This window comes from Triplophysa dalaica, chromosome 6 (assembly GCF_015846415.1).
Source record: "Triplophysa dalaica isolate WHDGS20190420 chromosome 6, ASM1584641v1, whole genome shotgun sequence".
In the NCBI taxonomy this organism is placed as follows: domain Eukaryota; kingdom Metazoa; phylum Chordata; class Actinopteri; order Cypriniformes; family Nemacheilidae; genus Triplophysa; species Triplophysa dalaica.
Window position 1 is genome coordinate 16,180,825 of NC_079547.1, and position 18,440 is coordinate 16,199,264.

At 37.9% G+C, this 18,440-nt stretch overlaps 1 protein-coding gene and 1 long non-coding RNA gene across 2 annotated transcripts; one reads left to right on the top strand and one right to left on the bottom strand.

The window, feature by feature from the left end:
• Positions 1 to 6,025: 6,025 nt before the first annotated feature.
• Positions 6,026 to 11,895, bottom strand: LOC130424854 (uncharacterized). The gene is made up of 3 exons (XR_008906988.1): positions 11,598 to 11,895; positions 10,990 to 11,052; positions 6,026 to 10,902 (listed from the first exon to the last, which is right to left on the bottom strand). It is a non-coding gene; the product is annotated as an uncharacterized LOC130424854 (long non-coding RNA).
• A 3,649-nt stretch (positions 11,896 to 15,544) lies between these two features.
• LOC130425065 (alsin-like) lies at positions 15,545 to 17,737 on the top strand. Its single transcript, XM_056751116.1, has 3 exons — positions 15,545 to 15,752; positions 15,894 to 16,088; positions 16,171 to 17,737. The coding sequence occupies exons 1-3, from the start codon at positions 15,684 to 15,686 to the stop codon at positions 16,207 to 16,209; spliced, it is 303 nt and encodes a 100-aa protein (XP_056607094.1). The 5' UTR covers positions 15,545 to 15,683; the 3' UTR covers positions 16,210 to 17,737.
• The last annotated feature ends 703 nt before the right edge of the window (positions 17,738 to 18,440 follow it).

Genomic DNA, 18,440 nt, shown 5'->3' on the forward strand with positions numbered 1-18,440 from the left:
GATCCCATTATAAAATTGTAAACCGCCTTGTCCTGTTTCATCACCTTTTTTTTAAAGGCTGGGGTGAGTAAAATAATGGATTTAATTGATGTAACCTTGTCTCAGTGGCGTTCTGTGCAATCAGTTGCTGCACAGGTTCAAATAAAATCTCTGAGAACCGTGGAGAAGATAATCAAATGTATCAAAGATGGTATTCCCTCTGTAATAATATCTAGCGTTGATACAGGCTTTGTAAATGGTTTTACATCTCCAAATTCCCCAGAATTAACGGTGATACCTAGTGTTGAAGGAGGTGGGTGAAGGAGGATTGTTGCCGCCGTTTTTAGTCGGACGGTCCATTGTTACAAACAATCGGAGTAGTCTTACTGCCATAAGGCCTGGGAGAGTACAAAAACATACCAAGGTGGGAACTTGTTTCAATCCAAGTGATTTTATTTCGGACAGCTGTCTCTTCACACGTGAATGAATCCGTAGACTTTACCCACATTAAGAATAAAAAGAAAAAAAATACATAAAAAAATTGTTTAAACTGACTATACAAACATTGAAACTTGTTTTGAAACAACATGTTGCTGTGAGCAGCAAATCCAGACATCACGCTAGCCTTGACAGATAGAAAGACATTTGCAGGCTTGGGTCTTTCTCTAAGCCCAACCATGCTCAACCAACCTTCCTTTCCTTTGTCTCAACCTCACCTATACACATTTACACTTCCCGCCCAAAACTAATGGATCGTACCATCTTTAGGGGTCAATAAACATGCTTTAAAACAATGTGTATCTTTGATTCAGTTGCACCTACACCTCTCAGTACCTTAGTACTGTGAACTGACGTTCACGTGATGACCTCTGTGCTCATCATCAATCATTTATTGAAGGGATATGGAGAATTGGTTTTTCATGATGTGGGGATGAAAACGCTGTATTGTATTTGTGTCAAATCTGTACATGCTGGCCAATTGCAGGGGCGGACAGATACTAAATGGAGAGATAAGCTCTCTATATGCGAAGGGGTTTATCCATCTTGGAGAGTACTTTATAAACTCCTATATCAAAAAAATGTGGTGTTCTTCAGTGGCGAATTCTTCATTGTGCTATCCTCTAATCTATGTTTCTTGAATGTTCTAGGATTGATTTTTTGTTTGTAATACTTGGAAACTTGATCACAAAATTGGGTTTTGTTTTTGATAAATTTGTGTTTGTCTTAGGACATAAATATAGAAGATCATGGCAGCAACAATGTGTTCTTGCCAATTTTTTAAATGGTCAAGCAAAGTTGGCTGTTTTGAAATCCCATCAATGCAAAAACGAAGGAAAGGATTCTGATCTGGTAGCCATGTTTAAATCATTGGTAGAATAAAGAGTGAAAATTGAATATACATACTTACGACATATGGATAATGTTGAAGTATTTGAATGGAGATGGGGTACAAGAGAAGCATTAGTGATTGTAAATGAATGTGGAAGTTTAGTTTTGAATTGGTGAAGTATTTTGTTTGTATTTTATTTTGTTTATGAATGTGATTTTGAATGTATGTAATGTCTAATTATTTTGTTTTATTTACCATAAACTATTTTAATTAGTAAATGAAAATGACCCTGAAATAAGCGATTAAAAGGGGGTTTAAAAGTCAAAAGTCTCCCTCTCTCTTTCTTTTTCTCTCTCTCACTCTCTCTTCCCCCCTCTCTCTCTCTCTCTCTCTCTCTCTCTCTTTCAAGATTCAAAGGAGCTTTATTGGCATGATAAAAGAAAATTTACATTGCCAACGCACAAGATTAAATATAAACATGCACAAATACAGATTAAGATAAAAAATAAGATAGAATAAAATTAAAAGTCTATAAGTAAAAATCTAAATATATACATCTCAATATGAACAGAAAAAGAGTTTTAATTAAAGTTCTCAATGAGGGTCAGTTTGTGTGTGTTGTCCTGTCAGTGTTGTGTTGTTGTGCTGGTTGTTCTTTGGTCGTGGCAGGACTTGACATATCTTGCAGCAGGTTTGAGCTTCTTGAGTTTTCTCCCAGTATGTATGAGATCTTGTCCTTTTGTTTAAACTGGTCAAAGTCTTTGTGTAAGTTTGTAAACTGGGGGAAGAATGTTTCTCTGATGTGTGTGTGTAGTTGAGACAGGAGAGGAGAAAGTGCAGCTCTGTTTCCAATTGATTGTGTGTGCAGTGTGGACACAGTCGCTCTTCTCTCGGTGTCCATGTGTGTCTGTGTCTGCCATGGGCGTAAATCTCATTTAACAGTAGGGGGGGGACAATACATATAAAATTTCTCAAGAGCAATTTTTGGAGGGGACACAAATAATACAGTCAAAATTGTACTTACTACGACACTAAGCGACAATATGCATTAGGTTTATAGGTTTATCATGCAGACTTGCAGTCATATTATAACTGAACTGAACTGTGAACAATAAAGCTTTTTCCATTTGTATATATTTTTTGTCTTTGTTGTGAAGACAGGAACTACCCATGATACTACATGTTGACATTGAGTCACTTTTTAAACAGTTTTAAAATGTTATCCTGGTTTATACTGCAACATTGTTTGACAATGTAACCGTACATCGACATTATTGAGTGGTTGTTATTTTCCCCTGTAGTGCCAAATCTCCGCTAACAAACTTTGTTCATGTTCGTGTAGCCAAACAAACTTAAATTCTGTGTTGTAGGCTACTCGTTGATGAATCGCCAGAGTTTCAGTAAACTGAATGTTTATTTTATCCGCCGCACACATACTGTAGAAAATAGATGTTGAGAAAACAATCTTCTCTAACTGAATGAAAGCTGAGCACCTTTAGTGGACGCTAGATATAGTGCCAACATCACAAAACTGTAACCGGTATGTTCGCGGCTGTGTGTGACACGGGACCTGAATGACAGGATCGTTGGCTAAGTGTTGCGATTAATGTTCACATCATGACAGGTCGCTTAAAATTAGGGATGAGCGAGTACAGCATTTTCTGTATCTGTATCTGTTAACCATATGAATTATCTGTGTCCGTATCTGTACTCGGACTGGGCGTGGCCTAAGTGGGCGGAATTTAACCCGGAAATTGGGTCGGGTTGTCTTGAGATGGGCGGGGCTTTAACCGGTATGTTATTTTAAGCATGCAATTGATATGGGTTGATCAGAAATTGTTATATTTAATGCTGATTAGAAAAATATTTACATGACAGCATCAGCATTGAGCTTGAGATCAATGGTTTTGATCACGATGACAAACGAACTATATACAGAATAAGTTTTGCAACAATGAATACAACACGTGCGGTTGCAATTATGAAGTAAAATGTAATGAACAAGAGCTTTCATCTCAACATAACTTTATTTTTTTAACTTTTAATTAAAAACTGGTTAGAGCCAGCTGACGGTTTAAAAAAGACAGGCAGAGACGCAACGCGAGTCGCATTCTACCATGCACCACGTCTGAACAAACCCCACGTTTACCAAACTCTACTGGTTAATAAGTAAGTACTACAACCCGAAATAAAAAAACAAACCTGAAGCTGAAGAAACCCTAAACGTTAACGGAAAAGACCCGCGAACCTGAGTGACTGAGGGAGAGACAGAGAGAGAGAGCTGCGAACACAGTCAGCAACACAATACATCTGTAATGTGTGTAGGGGAGGGGCGCCGTGACTATCACAGAACGCAGACACAGTCAGCTAACCAATGAGGATTTTTATTCAATCCGAGCACAGATATTGACTCGTATTACTCGTATAATACTCGTAATCGGCAAAAGTGCTTTATCCGTACCGGATACTCGTTTCAGCCGAGTATCCGGCTCAACTCTACTTAAAATATAACAATGAATGAGAAACGGCTTCGGCGTGTTAGTTGCAGTGTGTGAAGTCCTATGTAACAAGCTAACGTTAACTAGCTAAGTAACGTTTTAATCGCTGGAAATACATCGTTAATCAGCATTTTTTTAAACAACTAATTTATAAATGAATCAGCATGAACTACATTATAGAGAATCACTTCATTTAAAGTGAATAAAATATACTTCTTACTGGAGTTCAACAACCCCTGATGAACTGAGCAGCACACCTGATTGAACGTGTTGCGCAATGCGCAGGTGAGATTAACAGCACTATTGGGCCAAACCATTGTGAGAGGCAGGGGGAACTCAACAGTTTCAAAATTTTAAACGCAATTTTTGCTTTTGTATTTTCTACTAATTACACAATTAGATTAGATAAAAATAAATATATTTATGACAATAGCGAATTTAATTGATCGAGGGGGGGACAACCGTCGGATAGAGGGGGACATGTCCCCTCCGTCCCACCCGGGATTTACGCCCATGGTGTCTGCCCGTCTCTACAGTGACCTTTTGATCACTGAGTCTGTACATGCTCAACACTTTTCTTAGTTTAGGGTCTGATACGCTTGTGAGGTCTTCTGACACTTTATATTCTCTCTTTAGTGACAGATAGCATTCCAGTTTACTTTGAGCTGTTGCTTCTGTCCAGTGTTTGAGATATTTCTCTTTTTGTGTTTTCATCATTTGGTTTAGTCTGGCTGGGGTTTGGGGTTGACTTGGGCATGTTTGGGGTTGTAGAGTTAGTTGTGAGATCAGTTGGATGAAGGGGTTTCTCTCTGGGCTCAGCTCTTGATGACTTAAGGCTTTGTGATGGAGTGTGTCTGTGTCGCTGTTCTTAAGGTGTTTGTAGAATTTTAAATTGAAATTTTAAATTTCACTCTCTCTATTTTTTCTCTCTCTCTGTCTCTCTCTCTCTCTCTTTTTCTTTTTCTCACTCTCTCTTTCTCTCTCTCTCTCTCTCTCTCTCTCTCTTTCTCTCTCTCTCTCTCTCTCTCTCTTTCTCACTCTCTCTTCCTCTCTCTCTCTCTCTCTCTCTGTCTCTCTCTTTCTCACTCACTCACTCTCTATCTCTCTCTCTTCCTCTCTTTCTTTCAGGTGACTTGCAGTGGAGGATCCTTCACGGTGCCATTGCTGTCAATTCTTTCATTTCAAACTTGAACCCAGAGATTGGTGTTGCCGTTTTTGTCTCTGTAAGTTGTGAATTTTAAATTGTTCTGTGATTTGTAATAAAAGTTTTGTTAAAATTAAATAATGATACATTTCGTATTCTCAGGATTTATGGTTGTTTAACCAGGCCTTACGCAGTAAAAAGAGGCATACTGCAAGGATGTCATCTTTCAAGACTTTCGGGACTTTTGTATTCAATTTCTATTGAGCCTTTGCTGTTTTATTTAAGCAAACGACTACATGGACTCGGTGTTCCTGGTTTTCCAGAAATTCCACCTGTTAATTATACAGCTTATGCTGATGATATATCGGTTTTATTGAGGACATGACTGCCTTGACTTCTAGTCTGAAAACTTTTCAAAAAGCCACATCTGCTCAAATTAATTGGGAGAAGTGTACATCCTTGTTACTGGGTGAGTGGAGAAACATCGACCCTCCTCAACTACCACAACAATGTAAATGGGTCAGGAATGGTTTTAAAGTTCTTGGAATTCATTTAGGAACTGATATTTATATGAAAAAGAATTGGGAAGGTCTAGTTGACAAAGTGGTCCGGAGATTACAGAAATGGAGGTTGATTCTCCCAAAGTTATCTTATAGAGGGAGATTCTAATTGTTTAATTGTCAATAATTTAGCAGCTTCAATGTTATGACACATTAACGGTGTTAGATCCTCCTGATGAGCTACTGATTGTAATCCAAAAAGCATTTGTATATTTTTTTGGGGAACGGGTATCATTGGCTTCCTCTTGGAGTTTTATATCTTCCAGTAATGGAAGGAGGGCAGGGATTAAAACATTGGAGGCAATGAGGCTTCAAACATTAAAAAAGCTATTGTACTGCACAGACAAAATCCTCTGGATTGCATTAGGCTTGTATGTTCTACAAAATATTGGGGGAATCAGTTTGGAAAAGCAATTGTTCTTAATTGAAAAATCTTTTGGTTCAAAAGTAATTTTTTCTGTTGACAGGATGACTCGAGCAATTGGTTAGTAAGTGACACATAAGAACTTGTAGGTATGATGAAGAGTTTTATTGTTTTCTCTTCTCAAATATGAAAAAGTCAGCCAAAATGCATCAACAGCAAATTATCAAACTAACAAAATAAATAAAATGTCCAATATACTGGCCCATTCAGCTAAAACACAAAGTTCTGAACAGCATCTGTTTGCACATATCCAATCTTAATTCAACATTCTAATCCAACCGATTTTACTCTTTATTTTGAGCGGGTTCTAACCTCCCCTCATGGTGATTTGGGAGCCTTTTTATATCCTAGGCTCCACCTCCGGATCATACCATGTTGGAGGTAAAACCCATGAGTAATAATACACATAGTTGTCAACCACAAATGAAACAAACATGCATATTACAAAAATAAAACATACATTCCATAATTACATCTTATCATTCCACAAACGTCCAGGTTGAACATTAAACAGGTTTGGCTCTGCCTAACAAAACTGGCAAGTGTATAAAATCTATGTTATTGTATTTGCAATAAATGATATTTGATGAAAACATGTCTGTGGTTATTTCCATAAAGCAAACAATATTAACAAAACACATTCACAATAACACTGTATGTGTGTATGTGTACGTATCAGTAATGCACTGTGAGAGTTTATTTTTTTAATTTTTATGTGACTGTCTTAAAAACTTGGCAATTGTTTAAAAAAAATCTAGACAAGAGGATGAACATTATGGTGTTTTAGAACCATTGTTCTGTAATCTCTTTTTAAAGCCAGTTTTATATTTTCAAGTTCAGTAATCGATAGGTTTTTAAATACAGGAATAGTAGCTGTAAAAGATCTAATCGACTCTGTAAATGGTCAGTGGTATACGGTTAGATCAATTGCCGATAAGGTTTGGCTTATTCGATAATGAAAAGTTGTATCGCATGTGTATAAAATCTTTGTTTTATACTCAATTGCAGTGACGTATTGACACCAAATGGAGATTGCATTCTTCAAAATGTCATCTTTCGTGTTCAACAGAAAAAAAATTATAACGTTATTTTTCCTACTATGGGAGTCAATGGGGGTTGAGATCTGTTTGGTTATAAGCATTCTTCCAATTATCTTTCTCTGTGTTTATCAGGTCAAATCATGACCAAATTTTCATTTTTGGGTGAAGTATCACTTTAAAGTCATTCTGAGCTTTTATTGGATTGTATACACTGTGTTGTTGTTGACAGTGATGTTCTGCTTCCTATGATTTCAGGTTCTATAAACCAGTAAATGTCAAGATAACAGGGGGGGTTGCTGAGGGTGAGGATGAATGTAACTCAATTATTGTAATTAAATATCCAATAAATAACTTAACGGTCATTTAGCTGTATCTGTGCCACACTTTTGTGTAATAAAACTTGCTTTGTATCATAACAGGCACTGTCTGCAAAGTTATAAGCACTCCACTTTGTACTCCATTTTAAAAACAAAAGTCTGGCTTTAGCAATTACCCCTGTAGCTGTGTCTGCCAAAGAGTGTGTTTGTTGATTATTCTCACAGGATTGACAAAAGCATGAGGTGAAATGTTTGCTCTTGAGTCTGTTTAAGACACTTTTGTACTTTTTTCACTCTGCAGATGTAAAGTTAAATTTTTGATAGAACTTTCTGGGTGTGTTGATCTCAGTGTAAGCTGCAAATAAATGATCGATAACATCTAGTGCCGCAGTTAATAAGTAAAACACATAACTTGTGAATATTGTGGTTTTACTGGAGCGTTATCGTTGATCTTACATAAGTTACTAGAGATGACGCGTTCTCCTTTATTACGTCACACAGAAAGTCTTTAAAACTCACCCGCAGAGACAGAATTGTCATTTCTCTTCACAGCACAACCGATTTAACATTTAACAGCGACCAACATATATACAGAGGAAATGGCGAAAACTCAACAATCTCGATTAGGAAAAGTGTTTTATGAATTATTTTGTTTGCCTGTTATTCTCGACTGCCATTGCGAGGAGTGTGAACCGAGAGGATCTCATGTGCTCGACATCTTGAGCGTTTCTAGTGAATCTGAAGTGTTTGTCACAGGTAAAAAACTTGTTTCTCTAAAGTTCTTTGTGGCTAATGTCAATTCTGCTATGTGTACACTTTAATTCATCAATGTATAATACATTTAATCAACGAACGATGTCCGTTTAATAAGTTGATGAATTTGTTTTCATGTATAGCACAAACAAGCCTGATTTCACTTGTGGAAGACAATGCCACACAAGACAATGGCCGAAACGTTAACATTGATATTAACCAAAGTGCTAATGAAAAAAAAAAGTTTTTCTAGAGTGTCATTTCTCTCATTGTATAACACGTGTATATATATATATATATATATATATATATATATATATATATATATGAATGTATTGACAGCTGTACAAGACTTTGTTTTGTCTTTTCTCTCCAGTTCTTTTTGATCAGATTGTTCCTCGTAAAAAGGGAAAATGGAAAAGGAGGCAAAAGTTGTCAAAGACGTCTTTTGTGAGCCGGTTATCCTCGAATGCTCATGCGAGAAGTGTAAGCTAAAAGCATCTCCTGAGCTCTAGTCCAAGAGCATTGATGAAGAATCTGAGGTGTACGTCACAGGTATAAACTTTTTTGCTATATCTGTTTAATGTCAATTCTGTCCAGCTATGTATAAAATACATTTAAATGAAGAACGATGTCTGTTTATTAAGTGAATACTCTTGTTTTCAAATATAGCGCAAACAAGCCTGATGTCACTTGTGGAAGATGAAATAAGTCAACGTGGCGGTGTTACCGGTGAATTATTGCAATATTTAGTAGGACACTTTGTATACCTGTTACATGCACCCCCCAGAATTTACACAAAATTTCCAGAGTAAAAACAAAAAAACAGGTCATGAGAATCACTTGGTCTACACCAGAAAAAAAAACAGTTAAGACCATCAACACAATTAGCTACCCAATCAAGGGACACAAATATGAAAGAAGTTTGCCAAACCTCTACACATGTAAGCATACAAAGTGCCCATTACACTTTGATTAACTCGGATGGTTTTGACACGGAAAAGCGTGAGCTAGCCTTGTGAAATGATCTGTGATTACCAAGACATCCACAGATTTATTGTTTCTGTCCTCAGCGGACCAGAAATCAATACAGAGGAGCTCCAATGGGGCAGTGGTCTTGATACTCTCCAAGTGTGCTCTTGCTGCTGGCTCTGGAGTTTTACTCAGGACACAACGGGTACAATTTCTGACTTAATTATGGACATCAGGTTCCATCCCAGGCCAAAAGGACCTCTGGCGGGCTAAAGACAGGGTACGTGGCTGACCTTGGTGAGCGGCCAAATCATGAACACCGGAAAGAGCTGGCAGGGAATCAGGCAGGACGAACAGAAACTTCTTATGCTTTGTTAGTGGATCTTTGATAGTTCTATACAGAATGCCATTTAGCAAAGAGAGTTTATCCCACTTCTTCAAGATCCTCAAAACACGCAAATCCTCAATTGCACGTTCGCGCCTGGAAGGTCTGCGCTTCCTGCTGACAAAGAAAGACACCCCTGAAATAACTGCATCATTCTGCTGCCGACAATGTAATTCCGACAATAAGAAAGCACGGAAGCCATCTTGAAAGGCAGGAATCAAAGAACTCATGTGATCAGCCAGGGATGTAGCTCTGGAAACAGCTCCTTTATCCCAATCTTCCAGGCATGGAAACATCCTTCTCAGAGTTTTCATTAAATTTCGTTCAAGCGTCTGGGGGAGGCACGTCAGACGGAATGTCCTCTGAACAGAGCCGTCATCAACACTACGTACATGCTTCAGCAGTTAGAATAAAACTCTGACAGAAGTTGTTGACTCACTAGCTTGACGAACGGGTCACGACTCAGTCCATCCGCTACAACACTCAATCTGCCAGGGATGTACTGGATCTAAATGTTGTACGGGGCGAGTTTTGAAACCCAGCGCTGTTCATACGAGTCTAATTTTGGTTTTATCATGATGAATGTGAGCAGATTATTATCAATCCATACAGTTAGCTCATGGCCTTTCAGCCAGTGGCAAAACTTGTCACATACAGACCATTTCAGGGCCAAGAACTCTAGTGTGTGTGCAGGGTAATTGGCTTGGCTGTGGCTCAAAGACTTCCTGGCGAATGCTATAGGATGTGCTTTATTTTCACCATGGGAACTTGAGAAAGCACTGCGTCAAGGCCGTCTAACGACGGGTCGGTGCAGAGAATAAAAGGACGCTCAAAATCAGGTTGGGCTAACACTACACTCTCAACAAGACCCGTTTTCAACTCCTCAAAAGCGACATCAAAAATCTGATAAAACGCCTAAGTGACACTTTTTTGAAGCCAACTTCAGATTACTAGCTTTCAACCGTGCAAACACCACTTCCAGGCGTGTCAATGCTTCTTGTTCGGTATGGGCGAAAACAAAGCAAATCGTTTAGATACCAAAGGGGGCTGGAAAAGTTCAGATCTCCAAATATGCTGAGCATCATGGGCATAAAGATGCAAAGTAACAGCTTGACAAACTTTCACTGTCCCAAGTTTAGCACGCTGGTGAGGACCAGACCAATGAGAAATGCAGCTCAGAAGTTCAAGAAGCTCTTCGCATTCAGGGATGTGTTTTGGCACGAAATAACTTCCCAGTACTTTTTTTTGAGTTTCATCCTCTGAAGCACGCACTTGATGCGTTACTGCCGATTATTATTTTTTTTTTCTGTCCAGGCACTACTACAGTAGGGACGATGAAACTGAACCCATAGACTTCGATTTCCAGGTCATATGTGCACTTATGCCGGTGGACACAGGTGAGTAACGTTGGGTTCTATTAGAAGTTCTTTTCAGGTTCCTATGGTGACAATCCAGTCGCTCTTGAACCTCGGTAGCACTCCGCTGTTCAGCAGGCTTAAACTGAAAAGACAAAGCAAGACCAGGATCTGGACAGTGAGAGTCTGCTCAAAATAAGATCAGAAGCCGTTACATCAGTGCACTTCTTACCGTTCAAATAACTGTACATCATGTCTTCCCATTCGTGCAGCGAGAATGAATCACTTTGGTCACCTATAAAAAATGGCAGAGATGTCACATGTTGGACAATGAGTTTCAATTCAGAAGCATCTACATGAGCACTTGAATGCTGCGCATCTGACTTAGACTGCACAAAACAAGCGGCTGGACCCACTGAGGTACCAATAGCCGAATCTTATTCGTGCACATGGTCAGTTTCTGCATTAAAAGAAAACCCTCCCAAAAACATTGAAGTGAAGTTTCAAACGTTTTGTCAGGACTAAAATCCCCTCTAACCCTGTCGACTGAAAGCATGGCACTAGGTTGCTGCAGAGAGCTAAAAGTATCCTGACCAACAGTGTCGTCAAACATCACTTAGTTTAAATAATAAACAATAAGAACATCAGAAAATAAAAACACAAAATCACACAGTACTACCATGCAGAGATAAAGAAAAAAAATGTATTTCTGCAGAAACACACATGTAAAGAGACAGTCAAAATTGATCAGTGTGGCGTTTCACAGAAAGAAAGAATCAAACGATCACAAATATTCCCGTCATTACTCTTTGATAGAAACAAAACTGTTTTCAAACATACCTCACAAAAGTCAAGCGTTCGATGAATACAGTCCTATATGATATGAGCAGCAAATACAGGTAACGAGTTAATGACGTGAAGAGATGAAACAATCAGCGAAACTCTCCTCCAGCGATTAGTTACAGCAAACCCGTCGACTGTAGATGCAGCAACTCCGGCGATCGGTGAAATCCAAAGGGTCACGACACCACGTGTAACCGGTGGCTCGCGTATGTCCGGCGACACCAGTTATTAGACACTTGGTCTACTTTCCGTTGTGTGAAAACAGACACGTGACAGCAGGCTTCAGTTCACTGGATCGTTTAATCTGATCGACAGAAACATACAAGCAGCTTCTCAGATTAAAGGCTCTTATGGTGCTCTATAAAATAAATGTGTTGTACATTCGTCACCATGTGCTCACTTCTACATTTAAGAGAAATATGACTCAAAAGGTGTAAAATGACAACAATCATCACCCATACAAGTAAAATAACATTATTCACACGCTTGAGTGAAGATATATATACATATAAAATGAATTAAAGTAAGGATTAAATAGGATTGTCAGAAACCAAAAAGCAACCTACCTCTCCCATTGAGCAATATTACAAGAAGGGAAGAGGAGGAGCCTGCACCGGAAGTTCAGTCACCTAGCTTTCAAAGCACATTTAAAGGGGAAGCACACATTGAGATCAGGTAACCACATAAAACGTACAAATGAACAATTTTGGGTAAATTATTACAATATTACGTAGTACACCTGGCACAGAGGTAAAATGTCTTTCTTTTGATTTCCTTTAATATCAAATTCACAAGAAAACATTGCTTTGTAAATTCTAGTGCTGTGATGAGCTTTTGTTCCTTCATGATAATATTGAGCTGTTTAATAGCTTGTAAATGATTAATATTGCCTGTAAAACAGTAATATATGTTAACATAAATATAATATAAAAAGTCATGTAAGTTTGTCTAAAGAGTATTTGTGTCATTGTATAACACGTGTGTATATATATGAATGTATTGTCAGCTGTACAAGAGTTTATTTTGTCTTTTTTTCTCCAATTCTTTTGATTAGATTGTTCCTCGTAAAAAGGAAAATGGAAAAGGAGGCAAAAGTGGTCAACAAAATTATTTTGCATGCCGGTTGTGTAACGGTGGCTTCATCCAGGTATTACATTTTACATCTTTGAAACATATACATATTACTTCACTTTATGTTCAGGCGTCCGACAGAAAGAACTGTCATATTGATTTTGATCAAAACAGATAATAATAATAAATAAAAAGTTAAATTCTCATATTCAGTTAATTATTATGAAGAAATTTCACAAGATTTCCCCCCAAGTAATAATAATACTGAGCAACGGTCAACGCATGTGCTCATAAACAAGGAAATAGTTTAGGATACAATTTGAGAATTTCACAGTTTTTATCACAACAGCAGATATCATGAACCAAAGATCATTGAAATATATGGTTGCTAATAAAAGTTCAAGATTCGTCACAGGTAAAAAGTGGGTTTCTTTCCACAACAGCAGATTCAGACCGCAGGTTTGAGCAGATCACAAGGTCTCTGATGAGTGATTCAGGTGCAACAGTTGGGATTCATCAGTGACTGTTGTGCCCACACGCTTAGACTGGCTTTTATGAAAATGTTTGCAAACCGTTTCAAACACCACTTCTTCTCTGGAATAATCTGGAGTGTGTTTGAGAGCAAAAAGCTCACAATAGAGGCTTTCTACAGCCGATGGGGCGAGTGGAGCTCCACTCAAAAGCAGAATATACACTCACCTAAAGGATTATTAGGTACACCTGTTCAATTTCTCAATAATGCAATTATGGTGATGGTGTAATGGTGTGGGGGATGTTTTCTTGGACACTTTAGGCCCCTTAGTGCCAATTGGGCATCGTTTAAATTCCACGGCCTACCTGAGCATTGTTTCTGACCATTTCCATCCCTTTATGACCACCATGTACGCATCCTGACACAAAGCTCGAATCATTTCAAATTGGTTTCTTGAACATGACAATGAGTTCACAGTACTAAAATGGCCCCCACAGTCACCAGATCTCAACCCTATAGAGCATCTTTGGGATGTGGTGGAACGGGAGCTTCGTGCATCCCACAAATCTCCATCAACTGCAAGATGTTATCCTATCAATATGGGCCAACATTTCTAAAGAATGCTTTCAGCACCTTTTTGAATCAATGCTACGTAGAATTAAGGCAGTTCTGAAGGCGAAAGGGGGTTAAACACAGTATTCGTATGGTGTTCCTAAAAATCCTTTAGGGGGGTGTATATAAATGTATTGTCAATTGAAGAAGAGTTTATTTTGTCTTTTTTTCTCCAATTCTTTTGATTAGATTGTTCCTCGTTAAAAAGGAAAATGGAAAAGGAGGCAAAAGTGGTCAACAAAATTATTTTGCATGCCGGTTGTGTAACGGTGGCTTCATCCAGGTATTACATTTTACATCTTTGAAACATATACATATTACTTCACTTTATGTTCAGGCGTCAGACAGAAAGAACTGTCAAATTGATTTGAATCGAAAAAGATAATAATAATAATAATAATAATTAAAAAAGTTAAATTCTCATATTCAGTTAATTATTATGAAGAAATTTCACAAGATTTCCTCCCAAGTAATAATAATACTGAGCAACGGTCAACGCATGTGCTCATAAACAAGGAAATAGTTTAGGATACAATTTGAGAATTTCACAGTTTTTATCACAACAGCAGATATCATTAACCAGAGGTCATTGAAATATATGGTTGCTAATAAAAGTTCCAGATTCGTCACAGGTAAAAAGTGGGTTTCGCAACCAACATGTTTGGGTCTATATCGCCACCTACGGCACCGGGGTGTGCAACATCAGGATTTTCACTACTTCGGTGGATTTGATAAAAATCTGATTTCCTAAACCTGAATATTAAAGGAATTCATACAACATTAGCTAACATTGGTGAGACATAATTATTGATGCACAAGAATATATAAATCCATCTTGTTTATTTATCTTTTTTGCATAATTTCACTAAAGGGTTAGTTTTGTGAACCCAGACAGATCGGAGTCAGCACTGCCAGTACCACCGGCTGATGCAGGAGCTGCGGCTGGATGATGTCCGGTTCCAGCAGTACTTCAGACTGGAGTACAAACTAACTCTGTGGGCATTTCACGGTTGTGTTGTGTGTGTCTTTATGTTTATATATTAATATATAAGTATTTACTGGTTATTGTTAACATTACAAATTCTTTCTGCTTTCTGTTAATTGAAAGCATGCTGTGGATCACACGGAACGATGTCTGTTTATTAAGTGGATATTTTTTTTCATAAACTGCGCAAACAAGCTTGATGTCACTTGTGGAAGACAATTCCACACAGCAGACAACAATGAGGTAAAATGTTTTGTTGCTAATATGAGTTACAGCAACTCATCACTTGACAAAAATTGAAAACACAGTGTATGACAGCTGTACAAGAGTGTATTTTCTCTCCAGCTCTTGTTCTAGATTGTGTGTGTCAGTGCGTGTATGTTGTTTAGTCCATGGGTCTTCATCCGGGGGTCCGTGGTCCTCGGTGGAACTGCAAGTGGTCTGCTAATTACTGTTTACTCACAGGCAAGTTTTTGTAAAAAAATGTGAATCATGGGTTCAGAAATATTACAACTAATGTTCTCTTTAAGCTGCACAGACTCACTGAAGATCCCGTGCGTTGCAATTTTATCCTGCGTGCAGACAAAAACATCCATTCAGGCAGGAAGAAATGTTACATCTGCTTCATCTTCTCCCTTCTGATAAGTTCAGAGAACGCATGAAAGGAGTTGCGTGTGAATTAAGTGCAGTCTCATATATTTCTGACTTCTGTTGAATATGGTTAAAGCTGTAAAGTGCTAATTTGACAGGCAAATGTCACCACACCGCTTCTGCATTCTAAACTCTGACAGAACTATCGTACGTGTTAAAATCAATGAAACGCGCTCTGTGTACTGATTTGGAGGGTCCAGGTCTGTGGTGGTCCGGTCTTGACTCTTCTATCAGTACATTTGGAGGTTTTGTCATGACTCTAGTTCTGTCGCTTTAGATTCTCTCAGATCTGATGGCAATCTCGAACCCTTCAGATGAAGCTAGAGAACTCTACAGTCTCCTGAGTCAGCCGCACCTACAGGTGAACACTCAATTGAGACTTTGATTATAAACCTGTATGTGATCAGACACAAGATCAAAAGATTTATTTATTATTTATATAATTTTGTGATATAATATTCAAAGAGGTGGTTGGTTGCTGATCATCATTTGTGTTTTTCAGGCTATTCTCTCGGCTCATGACACTGTGGGTCTCGGAGACTACGAACCAGAACACATGTTGGGGAACATATTATTTGACACAGCTGTTGTTCTGTTAAGGATCAGGAATCTGGGGTCAGAGGTCGGTCTGATCGAGGACCTGATGGATCCTTGTGTTCAACACGGAGAGCATGGAATCATGTTTACCACACTGAAGGTAAATAAAGCATTTATAACGTCTGCACTGTGAACACACCCATAAGCAACACCTGCAGCGAGTCTCTCTCTTCTTCACGCAGGCGTGCTACTATCAGATCCAGCACGAGAAGGTCACATAATACACATAATCTCTCCAAAACCATCTGACTGACAAACACACCAGCCAATCACAGCGGAGTGGCGAACCGGCCGTGTTCAGCGTCCAGATCACGTGTCCTGAGGGGGGTGATGCTATTGGCTGAGCTCTCATCATCACAGAAAAGGCTCCGGTTCATGTGCAAGGGCTGTGGATTTGAGTTTTATTTCTATTCTGTGTTTCAAACGAATCTGTTTCTCGTGATGTTTTCATGTCTTCTTCGTTCACTTTATTGAGGTTTTTTAAAATGCTTTCATTCCATCGCTGTATTTTTATTTATTTAAAACCAGACGCCATTCTGATGTTGAACGTTTTTGTGTGACGTTGATTTGTAATGTTCTGTAAGCCATCTACCTCCGTCTTCACAGTAAACCACTAGACTAAACAACTTTTCTTGATAGTGTTACATCATTTAACACAAGCAGCACAGTGCCTCAGACACACAATATTTATCACAATATTGGATTTTCATAAACACAAGATCTGGACTGTTGTCCTTCTCGAATAAGAAACAGATTTGTGATCTGACTGACAGGGTTGAAGTTCTGCTTTATTCCATTGAAATGTTTGTTTACAGACTTTGATCTGAGTTTAGAAACGGTTCATGCTGCTTGTTTGTTTGTTGTTGTTTCTCTATGAACTCGCTCAGACGTTCCTGAAGTGTTTTTGAAATGTTGTCGATGCTCATAGTGACACATGAGCATAAGTCATGTTTTTCTCATCTGAAGTATTTTAAAGTGCCTCTTGTAAGCGTTACGGATGTTTATCATGATGACATCATCATTCAGCAATAGCGTCCAGTCTCATTTCAAAGCTGTCGGCCTGTTGAGATTTGTTTTCTTTTATTGATGTTGTTTTATGTATTTGCAGCAAAGATGATCTGAGTGATGTGGATGATGTGTGGAATAACTCACAGAACGGTGACATTAACAAAGTGTGTTTGAATGAGGATAAGAGATAAGGACTTTCAGATTGTGTGTTGTTGTGTGTTTAAACTCTGTGAAACTGTAAAGGCTGTGGACTGTTGTTGTTTACTGACACGATGACATGTGAGATGTTGCATGAATATCATGGATCTGAACATGAAGATACGGATCAGTTTAACTCTGCCGAGTCAAGCCGTGTACATTCACCCGTGTCTCAGAGAGAGATTTCTGTCATTTTTAATTCTAAGAGGTGAATACAAAGAATATTCAAACTGTTTACTGACTTATTCGTTTTAATAAATGGCAATAAAGCTCTGGATTAAACATGACATTGTCGTCTAAATAAATAATGGTTTGGACAGAATGTTATATCTGTGCGTCTCAGTGTTTTGCTTCAGGATTCAACAGTGATATGATGTGTAGTTTGGATCTTTGTTCTGATGAACACAGAGAAAGATATTTGGAATAATGCTTATAAGCAGACAGATTGACTCGCATAGTAGGAAAAAAATAACGGTAGTCAAAAGTGCCCCAGAACTGTCTGCTGTCCTGCATTCTTCAAAATGTCAATATTCAACAGAACAAAAATAAAAGATAAAGTAATTTTTCCCATTATAACTGTGTTGTTGTGGACAGTGATGTTCTGCTTCCTATGATTTCAGGTTCTATAAACCAGTAAATGTCAAGATAACAGGGTGGTTGTTGAGGGTGAGGATGAATGAAACTCAATTATTGTAATTAAATATCCAATAAATAACTTAACGGTCATTTAGCTGTATCTGTGCCACACTTTTGTGTAATAAAACTTGCTTTGCATCATAACAGGCACTGTCTGCAAAGTTATAAGCAACTTTATTTTGTTTAAGTGGTTTAAAATAATTTGACATGTAGATTTTTTAAATATAATTATTATATTACTTTATACATTTAAATGTGTTTTTTCTCTCTATTTGTACTCCATTTTAAAAACAAAAGTCTGGCTTTAGCAATTACCCCTGTAGCTGTGTCTGCCAAAGAGTGTGTTTGTTGATTATTCTCACAGGATTGACAAAAGCATGAGGTGAAATGTTTGCTCTTGAGTCTGTTTAAGACACTTTTGTACTTTTTTCACTCTGCAGATGTAAAGTTAAATTTTTGATAGAACTTTCTGGGTGTGTTGATCTCATTGTGCGGACAAAATACTATTAAAATTGTGTTAAACTTTTTTCTAAATGGGACATTATTTTATATTTACCATTAGTTATATATAAATATAAATAATATATATAAATATATATATATATAAAAT

Coding starts and splice junctions, on each gene's coding strand:
- LOC130425065 (XM_056751116.1), top strand. CDS start 15,684: ATGGCAATCTCGAACCCTTCAGATGAAGCTAGAGAACTCTACAGTCTC. Junction 15,753..15,893: donor TGAGTCAGCCGCACCTACAG/GTGAACACTCAA, acceptor TGTGTTTTTCAG/GCTATTCTCTCGGCTCATGA. Junction 16,089..16,170: donor TCATGTTTACCACACTGAAG/GTAAATAAAGCA, acceptor TTCTTCACGCAG/GCGTGCTACTATCAGATCCA.